The following is a 12,671-nucleotide window of genomic DNA, read 5'->3' as shown; positions in this document are numbered from 1 at the left end:
TCTGTGTGTGGTCCAAAGCAATATTAGGTTGTTATTAGTGTTGCGCCAAGGATATTCAACTAAATTGTTTAGAGGGCCACATTTCCAGAAAGCTAAGGACCCCGGGGGTTGGACTTCTCCCTTCACTATTAGTCGTATTATTGTCTATTCTAGAGAACTATCACCCTCTACGGTAGACATTTGATTTTGGTCTATTTCGTCAGAGTTACTGGAGCACCCTGCTGTTCTTAAAGACCTGCAAAAAACTTAGTCAAAGATCATCTCTATGACAGCACTCTAGGGTTTTTAAGAATCTGCTACAAACATGTGAGCCTCTCATACGTTTTTTGAACTGAACTCACGGGCCACCAGTTGAAAAGCGCAAATGATGAAAAAGAGAGGACCAAAAATGGAACCTTGAGGAACACCACTGTTAGAATAATTGTTTCTAAGTTATCACAAAAACTTTGTGTTACATTGAGTGCCTGGTGAGAAGGCACTCAAAAGCTGTCTTTGGAACCTACCAAGAGTAAGGCTCGTAAAACTCCACTGTGTAGGGGGGGGCAAAATGAAGGTGTTCTGTTTCTTTCATGTATTGTAATCAAACAGAAAGATATTGTCTGACCCAAGGACTACAAAAGCGAAGAGGAAGCAGGACCAGACTCCCCTCTAGGCGACCTCTTTTTAAACTGTTTTACGAACCTCTCTTTGAACTATTTTACGAACCTCTTCTTTGAACCGTTTTACGACCTTTTCTGTGAACTGTTTACGACCTCGTCCCTTAGAAGCAGCTGTTGTCATGTGGTCAGAGAAAGTCCAAATAAAGGGGAAGGCGTACAATCTTTTGGCAGAGCGTAATGACACTGTACAAGGGTACAGATGTCCAGGCGACTCTCCTCGGCATGGCGGAGTTGGGAGAGTGGCCGTGCCAGCAATCTGAAGGTTACTGGTTCAATCCCCACTTTTTACCATCCTAGTCACGTCCGTTGTGTCCTTGAGCAAGACACTTTACCCTTGCTCCTGATAGGCCTGGTTAGCGCCGTGCATGGCAGCTCCCGCCATCAGTGTGTGAATGTGTGCTTGTGAATGGGTGAATGTGGAAATAGTGTCAAAGCGCTTTGAGTTCCTTAAAAAAGCTAGAAATGCGCTATACAAGTACAACCCATTTACCATTTCCTCAATATTGAGCCAAATTGAACTCTGTCTCTGTTTAATTATTTGCTTCTTGTCTTGTTTAATAGATGTCATCAGTGTTTGAACCTGACAACCACTAGTATAAGTAAAGACGTTGACAAATGACTACTGATTGCATCTGAAGTAAACAAGCCACTGCGGCACCTTAGTTACATAAATCACATTACAGCCGAAAAGGAGAGGATTTTAAGGGGTGCCTTGAGGAACACCTCAGTGGTCAATGTTTGCTAGCAAGGTAAAAATGTCAATGCAAGGATCTGCCAAAAGGTTCACAATGGTCCAAGTTCACACTGCAAAAACTGAAATATAAGTGAGATTAAATATCTCAAATAAGGGTGATATTTGCTTATTTTCTGTCTGATAAAATAATTCTTCTCACTAAGCAGATTTTATGTTAGAGTGTTTTCCTTGTTTTAAGGGTTTTGGTCCTAAATGATCTCAGTAAGATATTACAGCTTGTAGCTGAGATTTTATGACCTATATTGAGTAAAACATGCTTGAAACTAGAATATCAACTGATGCAAAGCTGTGTCATCAACACTCACAAGTATAAAACTACTTTTTTAAAGTAATAATTTCTTACTTCAAGCATGGAAAAAAAAATTATGATGCAGAGCGCATATCATTATGTCAAGATAATGGCACAAGCATTTACCGTATTTTTTGGATTATAAGTCGCAGTTTTTTTCATAGTTTGGCCGGGAGTGCGACGTATACTCCGGAGCGACTTATGTGTGAAATTATTAACACTAAGGCTGAAACGACGCGTCGACGTCATCGGTTACGTAAATACGTCAACGCCGTTTTTGTGCGTCGACGCGTCGCATATTTACGTCACACTACTGTCATGCCGGAGCGCAAAGCAGACGATGCGAGTGGTGCGAGCGGTGCGAGCGAGGGGAAAAAAGCACGCCAAAAGTGTGGGAGTATTTCAATAAACGGCCTAATAATGTTGTTGTATGCACACTGTGTCGAGCGGAAATGGCCTATCATAGCAGCACAACGGCTATGAACGAACATTTGAAAAGAAAACCGACAGCGTTCTTGCCATCACCATCAACTAGTCAATCGTCCGCGTGAGTATACTATGTCATCATTACACAAAAACATGAATGTGTCATTTGTATCTGCGTTGTAAATTCATAAACTAAAACACTGTTTCGCTCTGAGAGGCGCGTTTGGCGTGCCTGTTCAGTGTTTATAAAGACGCGCTCCTCTTTAACGCTGTGGAGAGGCGGGGCCGGCGAGCGAGCGGCGCGGCGGGGCGCGCCGGGAGCACCGCCGCAATCGTGCCCAGGTGCGCGATCCGCGCACCTGGGCACGATCATCCAATCTCCTCTCGCTGAAGAAAAGGGGAGCAGCAGAGAGAGAGGGAAGAGAGACTGGAAGGAGCCAGAGTGAAGCTGACATGGAGCGAGAGAGGAGGAGAGCCAGAGACAGAGGACGACGAGCGAGCGAGGAAGAGGAGCTGAAAAGCGAGGAAAGAAAGAGAAAAGAGTTGGAAGAGAGAAGACTTTGTGTAAAATTAAAAGATTGTAAACCTGGCAAAGCCGTCTGGCGTTCAGTCTGTCGGTCCTGAAAGAACCCCACGGCACAAGACGTGTCACAAACGCTAACGTTAATTAGTTGTGCAAATACCTTTTACAACATTAACAGTTACATATACTATGTACAAACCAACAATTAACTTTCACTTTAATCATACTATCATTGTTGTGTTATTAAGCAAAATAAGCAATACTTTTACTTTTGTTGAAATGTTTACACTGTTGTTACAGAATATTTCGTTTTGCACTTTTTTGTATTAGATGTTAATCTTTATTTTTGCACATTTTAGCAAATAAGCAATACTTTTACTTTTGTTGAAATGTTTACACTGTTGTTACAGAATATTTCTGTTTTGCACTTTTTTGTATTGGATGTTCATCTTTATTTTTGCACATTTTAAAGCAAAATAAGCAATACTTTTACTTTTGAAATGCTTATACTATTGCAGAATATTAAGATTTGCACTGGATATTTACTTTTATATTTGCACATTAAAAAGCAACTAAGCTACTTTTAATTTTGTTAAATGTTAAAAGTTTTAAATGTTTACATTGTTACAGAATATTTTGTCATGTTGTTGTCAATGTTGACTGAGTGGCCATACTTTTTTTTTGTAAATAAAAGCCATGCCCTTTGAAAAAACTGGCCTCCATTTATTTTTTCATCTTCATTTTAAATTTAAAAAAAAATCGGTAAAAGGAAAAATAATCTATAGATTAATTGAAAAAAAAAATCTATAGATTAACCGATTAATCGAAAAAAAAATCTATAGATTAATCGATAGAAAAATAATCGTTAGCTGCAGCCTTAATTAACACATTACCGTAAAATATCAAATAATATTATTTATCTCATTCGCGGAAGAGACGAGGCGAATGTCAGCAATCGTCACACACACGTCAACCAATAAGAATTCGGCGGGGGCGGGTCATGGGAGAAGTGCATTGTGGGTCATGGGATGCTAACTGCTATATGCTACTGCCGTAGCTATTAAAATGGATCATTTCAACGTTGGCGGTAACTTATAAAAACTGAGAAGGGCTGAACAAAAATGACACCAAAAAGGAAATCATATACTGCAGGTTACAAGCTGGACGTATTGAAATATGCAGCAGAAAACGGCGATCGAGCAGCAGAAAGAAAGGACGCTAGCTGCGCATACAAGAAGCGACAACGAGGAAGAAGATTTCATGGGATTTAGCGTTTAGGAGTGACAGATTGTTTGGTAAACGTATAGCATGTTCTATATGTTATAGTTATTTGAATGACTCTTACCATAATATGTTACGTTAACATACCAGGCACGTTCTCAGTTGGTTATTTATGCCTCATATAACGTACACTTATTCAGCCTGTTGTTCACTATTCTTTATTTATTTTAAATTGCCTTTCAAATACCTATTCTTGGTGTTGGATTTTATCAAATAAATTTCCCCCAAACATGCGACTTATACTCCAGTGCGACGTATATATGTTTTTTTCCATCTTTATGATGCATTTTCGGCCGGTGCGACGTATACTCCGGAGCGACGTATAATCCGAAAAATACGGTACTTAATTTAAGAATATTTTTCAACATATTGAGCAAAAAGGTAAAAAAATATTTTCTACTAAGAAAAGTGCACTTGTTATTAGTGAGAATATACTTATTTTAAGGTATTGTGGGGTTCATTGAGGTTAGCTAATTTTACTTGTTTTGGAAATTCTTGACAAGCCAAATTTTCTTGTTCTTTTGGCAGATAATTTTGCTTAGTTCAAGTAAAATACCCCTAATTTTTTATTTATTTTTTTTTCTTGTTTTTGGACACTGACTTTTTGCAGTGCATCTGTACAACAGCAGCACTCTAGTGTTTTTTTTAGGAATTTTGTAAAAATGTTTGTCTCCCAAGTTTTGAAATGAACTCGGGCGGGGGGGGGGCAAGTTCAATAGTCCTATATAACTTTCACTCAGCTGTCGTCAGACCAGTCATCCATGAAATTTGCCTTTTAACAGAATTCCGACCTTTACAGAAAAAGGTCAGAGCACGACTTTTACAGACGAACAGAAACAAACAGACCAACTTTTGGCCTGAGAACTGCTCATTCAAATGACGACAAACTCAACATCGCATGCTTTTGGGACACTAGCAGTACATCCGATGAATCAGGAGAGGATGGAATGCATTGTTGTTGAGGGAAGAAGATAAACCCATAAGGGTAGATTCCTTCCTTTATGAGAGATATCAGTGTCATGGTCCTATAGTTATTTTGAGAGTTTCGCGTACGTACCTAGATTGGAGGAGGCCCTTCCCTCCGCTGCTCTGTCCTTCAAACCCTCAGCTATGGACAGCTGCTGTTCGTGATACTGCTTCGCCCTCTCCAGGTCCTGCATGCAGCGGGCGGCGTGACCCAGGCCGGCGTACGCTCGCATCTCGATGGACTTCTCTTCCAGCTCCTGGGCAAGCTCCAACACGTGCGTGTGGTAGGACATGGCCTTGTCAAAGTTCCGGTGATAGTGGTAGGCGCTGCCCAGGTTACTGTAGGCTCGAGCTTCCTCGCGTTTATTTTCCAGGGTCTTGGCGATGCCCAGATGCTGCTCGTGGCATTGGACGGCGTTGTCAAAGTCTCCCATAGCGATGTAGACGGCGCCCATGTTCCCCAGCTCCCGAGCCTCAGAGAGCTGATCCTTTGACTGTTTGGCCAGAAGAACGCATTGTTTGTGGCTGGCCAGTGCGTTAGGGTAGTCCCCTATGGCTGTATATACATGGCCCAAGCTGCTGAGGGCCATCGAAGCAGCCTAAAGAAAAACAGAGAGAAAAACCTGGTCAGAAAATGCAGTGAAAGCCACACTTTCTTAAAAAGTCTCCTTAAAGGGGAACATTATCACCAGACCTATGTAAGCGTCAATATATACCTTGATGTTGCAGAAAAAAGACCATATATTTTTTTAACCGATTTCCGAACTCTAAATGGGTGAATTTTGGCGAATTAAACGCCTTTATAATATTCGCTCTCGGAGCGATGACGTCACAACGTGACGTCGCATCGGGAAGCAATCCGCCATTTTCTCAAACACCGAGTCAAATCAGCTCTGTTATTTTCCGTTTTTTCGACTGTTTTCCGTACCTTGGAGACATCATGCCTCGTCGGTGTGTTGTCGGAGGGTGTAACAACACGAACAGGGACGGATTCAAGTTGCACCAGTGGCCCAAAGATGCGAAAGTGGCAAGAAATTGGACGTTTGTTCCGCACACTTTACCGACGAAAGCTATGCTACGACAGAGATGGCAAGAATGTGTGGATATCCTGCGACACTCAAAGAAGATGCATTTCCAACGATAAAGTCAAAGAAATCTGCCGCCAGACCCCCATTGAATCTGCCGGAGTGTGTGAGCAATTCAGGGACAAAAGACCCCGGTAGCACGGCAAGCAATGGCAGCAGTTTGTTCCCGCAGACGAGCGAGCTAAACCCCCCTGGATGTCTTGGCTCACACCGTCCCGAAGATGATCAAGAGAAGAATATCGACCCTAGCTTCCCTGGCCTGCTGACATGAGGGTATGTCTACAGAATATATTAATTGATGAAAATTGGGCTGTCTGCACTCTCAAAGTGCATGTTTTTGCCAAATGTATTTCATATGCTGTAAACCCTCCTCTCTGAGCTGCCACCTTAACGTGGTAGAGGAGTTTGCGTGTCCCAATGATCGTAGGAGCTATGTTGTCCGGGGGCTTTATGCCCCCTGGTAGGGTCTCCCAAGACAAACTGGTCCTAGGTGAGGGATCAGACAAAGAGCGGCTCGAAGACCTCCATGAATAATAAAAAACAAGGACCCAGATTTCCCTCGCCCGGACGCGGGTCACCGGGGCCCCCCTCTGGAGCCAGGCCCGGAGGTGGGGCACGATGGCGAGCGCCTGGTGGCCGGGCCTGTCCCCATGGGGCCCGGCCGGGCACAGCCCGAAGAGGCAACGTGGGTACCCCCTCCAATGGGCTCACCACCCATAGCAGGGGTCATAGAGGTCGGGTGCGATGTGAGCTGGGCGGAAGCCGAAGGCAGGGCACTTGGCGGTCAGATCCTCGGCTACAGAAGCTAGCTCTTGGGACGTGGAACGTCACCTCGCTGGGGGGGAAGGAGCCTGAGCTAGTGTGCGAAGTGGAGAAGTTCCGGCTAGATATAGTCGGACTCACTTCGACACACAGCAAGGGCTCTGGAACCAGTTCTCTCGAGAGGGGCTGGACTCTCTTCCACTCTGGCGTTGCCGGCAGTGAGAGGCGACGGGCTGGGGTGGCAATTCTTGTTCCCCCCCGGCTCAGAGCCTGTACGTTGGAGTTCAACCTGGTGGACGAGAGGGTAGCTTCCCTCCGCCTTCGGGTGGGTAAACGGGTCCTGACTGTGGTTTGCGCTTACGCGCCAAACCGCAGCTCAGAGTACCCACCCTTTTTGGATTCACTCGAGGGAGTACTTGAGAGTGCTCCCCCGGGTGATTCCCTCGTGCTACTGGGGGACTTCAATGCTCATGTTGGCAACGACAGTGAATCCTGGAGAGGCGTGATTGGGAAGAATGGCTGCCCGGATCTGAACCCGAGCGGTGTTTTGTTTTTGGACTTTTGTGCCTGTCACAGATTGTCCATAACGAACACCATGTTCAAACATAAGGGTGTCCATATGTGCACTTGGCACCAGGACACCCTAGGCCGCAGTTCCATGATCGACTTTGTAGTTGTGTCATCGGATTTGCGGCCTCATGTTTTGGACACTCGGGTGAAGAGAGGGGCGGAGCTTTCTACCGATCACCACCTGGTGGTGAGTTGGCTGCGATGGTGGGGGAGGATGCCGGACAGACCTGGCAGGCCCAAACGCATTGTGAGGGTTTGCTGGGAACGTCTGGCAGAGTCTCCTGTCAGAGAGAGTTTCAATTCCCACCTCCGGAAGAACTTTGAACATGTCACGAGAGAGGTGCTGGACATTGAGTCAGAATGGACCATGTTCCGCGCCTCTATTGTCGAGGCGGCTGATTGGAGCTGTGGCCGCAAGGTAGTTGGTGCTTGTCGTGGCGGTAATCCTAGAACCCGTTGGTGGACACCGGATGCCGTCAAGCTGAAGAAGGAGTCCTATCGGGTTCTTTTGGTTCATAGGACTCCTGAGGCAGCGGACAGGTACCGACAGGCCAAGCGGTGTGCGGCTTCAGTGGTCGCAGAGGCAAAAACTCGGACATGGGAGGAGTTCGGGGAAGCCATGGAAAACGACTTCCGGACGGCTTCGAAGCAATTCTGGACCACCATCCGCCGCCTCAGGAAGGGGAAGCAGTGCACTATCAACACCGTGTATGGCGGGGATGGTGTTCTGCTGACCTCGACTGCGGATGTTGTGGATCGGTGGAGGAAATACTTCGAAGACCTCCTCAATCCCACCAACACGTCTTCTTATGAGGAAGCAGTGCCTGGGGAGTCTGTGGTGGGCTCTCCTATTTCTGGGGCTGAGGTTGCTGAGGTAGTTAAAAAGCTCCTCGGTGGCAAGGCCCCAGGGGTAGATGAGATCCGCCCGGAGTTCCTTAAGGCTCTGGATGCTGTGGGGCTGTCTTGGTTGACAAGACTCTGCAGCATCGTGTGGACATCAGGGGCGGTACCTCTGGATTGGCAGACCGGGGTGGTGGTTCCTCTCTTTAAGAAGGGGAACCGGAGGGTGTGCTCTAACTATCGTGGGATCACACTCCTCAGCCTTCCCGGTAAGGTCTATTCAGGTGTACTGGAGAGGAGGCTACGCCGGATAGTCGAACCTCGGATTCAGGAGAAACAGTGTGGTTTTCGTCCTGGTCGTAGAACTGTGGACCAGCTCTATACTCTCGGCAGGGTCCTTGAGGGTGCATGGGAGTTTGCCCAACCAGTCTACATGTGTTTTGTGGACTTGGAGAAGGCATTCGACCGTGTCCCTCGGGAAGTCCTGTGGGGAGTGCTCAGAGAGTATGGGGTATCGGACTGTCTGATTGTGGCAGTCCGCTCCCTGTATGCTCAGTGCCAGAGCTTGGTCCGCATTGCCGGCAGTAAGTCGGACACGTTTCCAGTGAGGGTTGGACTCCGCCAAGGCTGCCCTTTGTCACCGATTCTGTTCATAACTTTTATGGACAGAATTTCTAGGCGCAGTCAAGGCGTTGAGGGGATCTGGTTTGGTGGCTGCAGGATTAGGTCTCTGCTTTTTGCAGATGATGTGGTCCTGATGGCTTCATCTGGCCAGGATCTTCAGCTCTCACTGGATCGGTTCGCAGCCGAGTGTGAAGCGACTGGGATGAGAATCAGCACCTCCAAGTCCGAGTCCATGGTTCTCGCCCGGAAAAGGGTGGAGTGCCATCTCCGGGTTGGGGAGGAGATCTTGCCCCAAGTGGAGGAGTTCAAGTACCTCGGAGTCTTGTTCACGAGTGAGGGAAGAGTGGATCGTGAGATCGACAGGCGAATCGGTGCGGCGTCTTCAGTAATGCGGACGCTGTATCGATCCGTTGTGGTGAAGAAGGAGCTGAGCCGGAAGGCAAAGCTCTCAATTTACCGATCGATCTACGTTCCCATCCTCACCTATGGTCATGAGCTTTGGGTTATGACCGAAAGGACAAGATCACGGGTACAAGCGGCCGAAATGAGTTTCCTCCGCCGGGTGGCGGGGCTCTCCCTTAGAGATAGGGTGAGAAGCTCTGCCATCCGGGGGGAGCTCAAAGTAAAGCCGCTGCTCCTCCACATCGAGAGGAGCCAGATGAGGTGGTTCGGGCATCTGGTCAGGATGCCACCCGAACGCCTCCCTAGGGAGGTGTTTAGGGCACGTCCGACCGGTAGGAGGCCGCGGGGAAGACCCAAGACACGTTGGGAAGACTATTTCTCCCGGCTGACCTGGGAACGCCTCGGGGTTCCACAGGAAGAGCTGGACGAAGTGGCAGGGGAGAGGGAAGTCTGGGCTTCCCTGCTTAGGCCCCCGCGTCCTGACCTCGGATAAGCGGAAGAAGATGGATGGATGGATGGATGCTGTAAACCTAGTTCATAGTTGTTTGTTTCCTTTAATGCCAAACAAACACATACCAATCGTAGAAGGCGATCGCCGAATTCGTCCTCGCTTTCTCCCGTGTCGCTGGCTGTCGTGTCGTTTTCGTCGGTTTCGCTTGCATGAGGTTCAAACCGATATGGCTCAATAGCTTCAGTTTCTTCTTCAATTTCATTTTCGCTACTTGCCTCCACACTATAACCATCTGTTTCAATACATTCGTAATCTGTTGAATCGCTTAAGCCGCTGAAATCCGAGTCTGAATTCAAGCTAATGTCGCTATAGCTTGCTGTTCTTTCCGCCGTGTTTGTTTGTGTTGGCTTCACTATGTGACGTCACAGGAAAATGGACGGGTGGTTAAAATCAGGCACTTTGAAGCTTTTTTTAGGGATATAGCGTGATGGGTAAAATTTTGAAAAAAACTTCTAAAAATATAATAAGCCGCTGGGAACTGATTTTTAATGGTTTTAACAATTCTTAAATTGTGATAATGTTCCCCTTTAACCGCACCCACTGTCCGTATTGCGTTTGTATTGCAAATTCCCTGCCTATGCCTGCAAATATAAATGCAGGAAAAACACGTTTCAAATCTACTTACTGCTCAGAGACTATGCAAGGAAAAAAAACAAACTAATTTGATTCCGAGGTTGTAAAGCAAGGACGGGGGTAAAATGTGATTCATATCAGCACAGCAGCAGGTTTGTTTTAAAACCACCAGTTTGCCCACTGCAATCACGCTTCATGGTGTGCCAACGCTAACGGAACAAAGAAAGTGCTAATCAGTCAGGTGCCATTTCACAAGCATTGTCCACCCGTCATAACAACACTGCTGTGAGCACAAATTGCACTGCACAACATGGAAAAAGAAGATAGTGTATTTTCTGGACTATAGAGCGCACCGGATATAAACCGCACCCACTAATTTTAGTAGAAAAAAATATTTTTCTATATATTCGCCACACCGGACAAAAAGCCGCATATATATATATATATGCGGCTATATATATATATATATACGTTGTGACATGAGTTATTTACACAGTAAGATTCTGTGTATGTCTATACCAGGGGTCGGCAACCCAAAATGTTGAAGGAGCCATATTGGACCAAAAATACAAATACAAATCTGTCTGGAGCCGCAAAATATTAAAAGCCATATTACATGCAGATAGTGTGTCATGAGATATAAAGTAAATTAAGATGACTTAAAGGAAACTAAATGACCTCAAATATACCTACACATGAGGCATAATGATGCAATATGTACATATAGCTAGCCTAAATAGCATGTTAGCATCGATTACCTTGCAGTCATGCAGTGACCAAATATGTCTGATTAGCACTCCACACAAGTCAATAACGTCAACAAAACTCACCTTTGTGCATTCATACACAACGTTAAAGGTTCGGTGGACAAAGTGAGACAGAAAAAGAAGTGGCATAAAACACGTCCTAGAAAGCCGGAGAAAGTTATACAAGTAAACAAACTACGGTGAGTTCAAGGGCCGCCAAAATTAGTACGACAAAACGGCGCTCGCCAAATACTCGAATCAGTGAAGCATGTTTAATATAAACAGTGTGCTTTATAATCATCAGGGAGGTTCGTGTCATGTTTGTCCTCCTACAGAAACCATGTTAACACAAAAAATACATATTGTTTTCCTGTGCAATGTTACCCTTCGAGTGCAATACATCCGACACTAATTTTTATTTACTACTCCGGTACTCTTGTCTTGCTCTGTATATTGTATCGTATTTTGTATTTTGTATAGTGTTTTGTATATTGTACAGGATTGCTTATTATTTTTATTTTATTTCGGGGCGGCATGGCGTAGTGGGTAGAGCAACCGTGCCAGAAACCTGAGGGTTGCAGGTTTGCTCCCCGCCTCTTACCATCCAAAAATCGCCTACGTTGTGTCCTTGGGCGGGACACTTCACCCTTTGCCCCCGGTGCCACTCACACCGGTGAATTGAATGATGAATGATAGGTGGTGGTCGGAGGGGCTGTTGGCGCAAATTGCAGCCACGCTTCCGTCAGTCTACCCCAGGGCAGCTGTGGCTATGAAAGTAGCTTACCACCACCAGGTGTGAATGAATTATGGGTTCTACACGTAAAGCGACTTTGGGTACTTAGAAAAGCGCTATACAAATCCCAGGTATTATTATTAGTATTATTATTATTGGATAGTAATCTGTTTATTTCAATTCTTTGTTTTTTTGTTTTTTGTTTTTTCTCTATTACCTCTTGTGTAATTTATTTTTATCCCATATTTGTTCCCACTACCGCACCTTAAGTTGGAGTCCTTAATCTCGTTACATGCAAATATAATGACAATATAGGTCCATTCTATTCTATTCTATTCTATTTACATACCTTAATTGTTTCCAAACGGTGCCTGTAACAAGGCAGTAAAACGGCTGCTCAAACAAAACAGAAGTCATCGTCATGGACCCACTAGCTGTGGAAGCTAGCTCTCCAATCAGCTAAACAGACTCAATAACTCCACATTGGTGAGTTTACTGAGAAATTTGTGAAACTGAAACAATACAAAAAGAATGCTGTTGTAAGTTACTAATACTAACACAAACACTTGTAAACGTGTTCGCCTATTAGCTAATTACAAACGTAAAAATATGCGTGAAAACTCTCATACAGACACCTCAAAGGGTAAGTTTAAACAGTTTTAGTCACACTGTAAAACCTACAAACGTTGCTTGGAGTGATGAATGAAGACTCCATATGAGTAGGGGCGCTATGGACGGCTAGAAAAAAAAAAAAAAAAATCACTACTGAAAATGAAAATACACTGAAGCACCTGTACTGAGCGAATTCAGAAGGATAGCGTCCGCACAACTTAAATCGTCTTGATTGCGAAAACAAAGCAGATGCGGGGAATGTTCAAGGAAGACATGAAACTGCTACAGGGAAAAAACAACACAACAGGAAAAGCC

At 45.3% G+C, this 12,671-nt stretch overlaps 1 protein-coding gene across 3 annotated transcripts in view; it reads right to left on the bottom strand.

Annotated features, from left to right (window-relative positions):
- Positions 1-12,671, bottom strand: part of LOC133623169 (tetratricopeptide repeat protein 28-like) — a 632,620-nt gene that overhangs the window by 120,802 nt on the left and 499,147 nt on the right. For all 3 annotated transcript variants that reach the window (XM_061986219.1, XM_061986220.1, XM_061986221.1), the window contains one exon: positions 4,990-5,497. In XM_061986219.1, the coding sequence (XP_061842203.1) occupies positions 4,990-5,497 (508 nt within the window). The remainder of the gene's footprint in view (positions 1-4,989; positions 5,498-12,671) is intronic.

Source organism: Nerophis lumbriciformis, linkage group LG12 (genome assembly GCF_033978685.3).
Source record: "Nerophis lumbriciformis linkage group LG12, RoL_Nlum_v2.1, whole genome shotgun sequence".
Classification (NCBI taxonomy): domain Eukaryota; kingdom Metazoa; phylum Chordata; class Actinopteri; order Syngnathiformes; family Syngnathidae; genus Nerophis; species Nerophis lumbriciformis.
The sequence above is the reverse complement of the archived record's forward strand: the minus strand, read 5'-3'. Positions and strand labels throughout refer to the sequence as shown.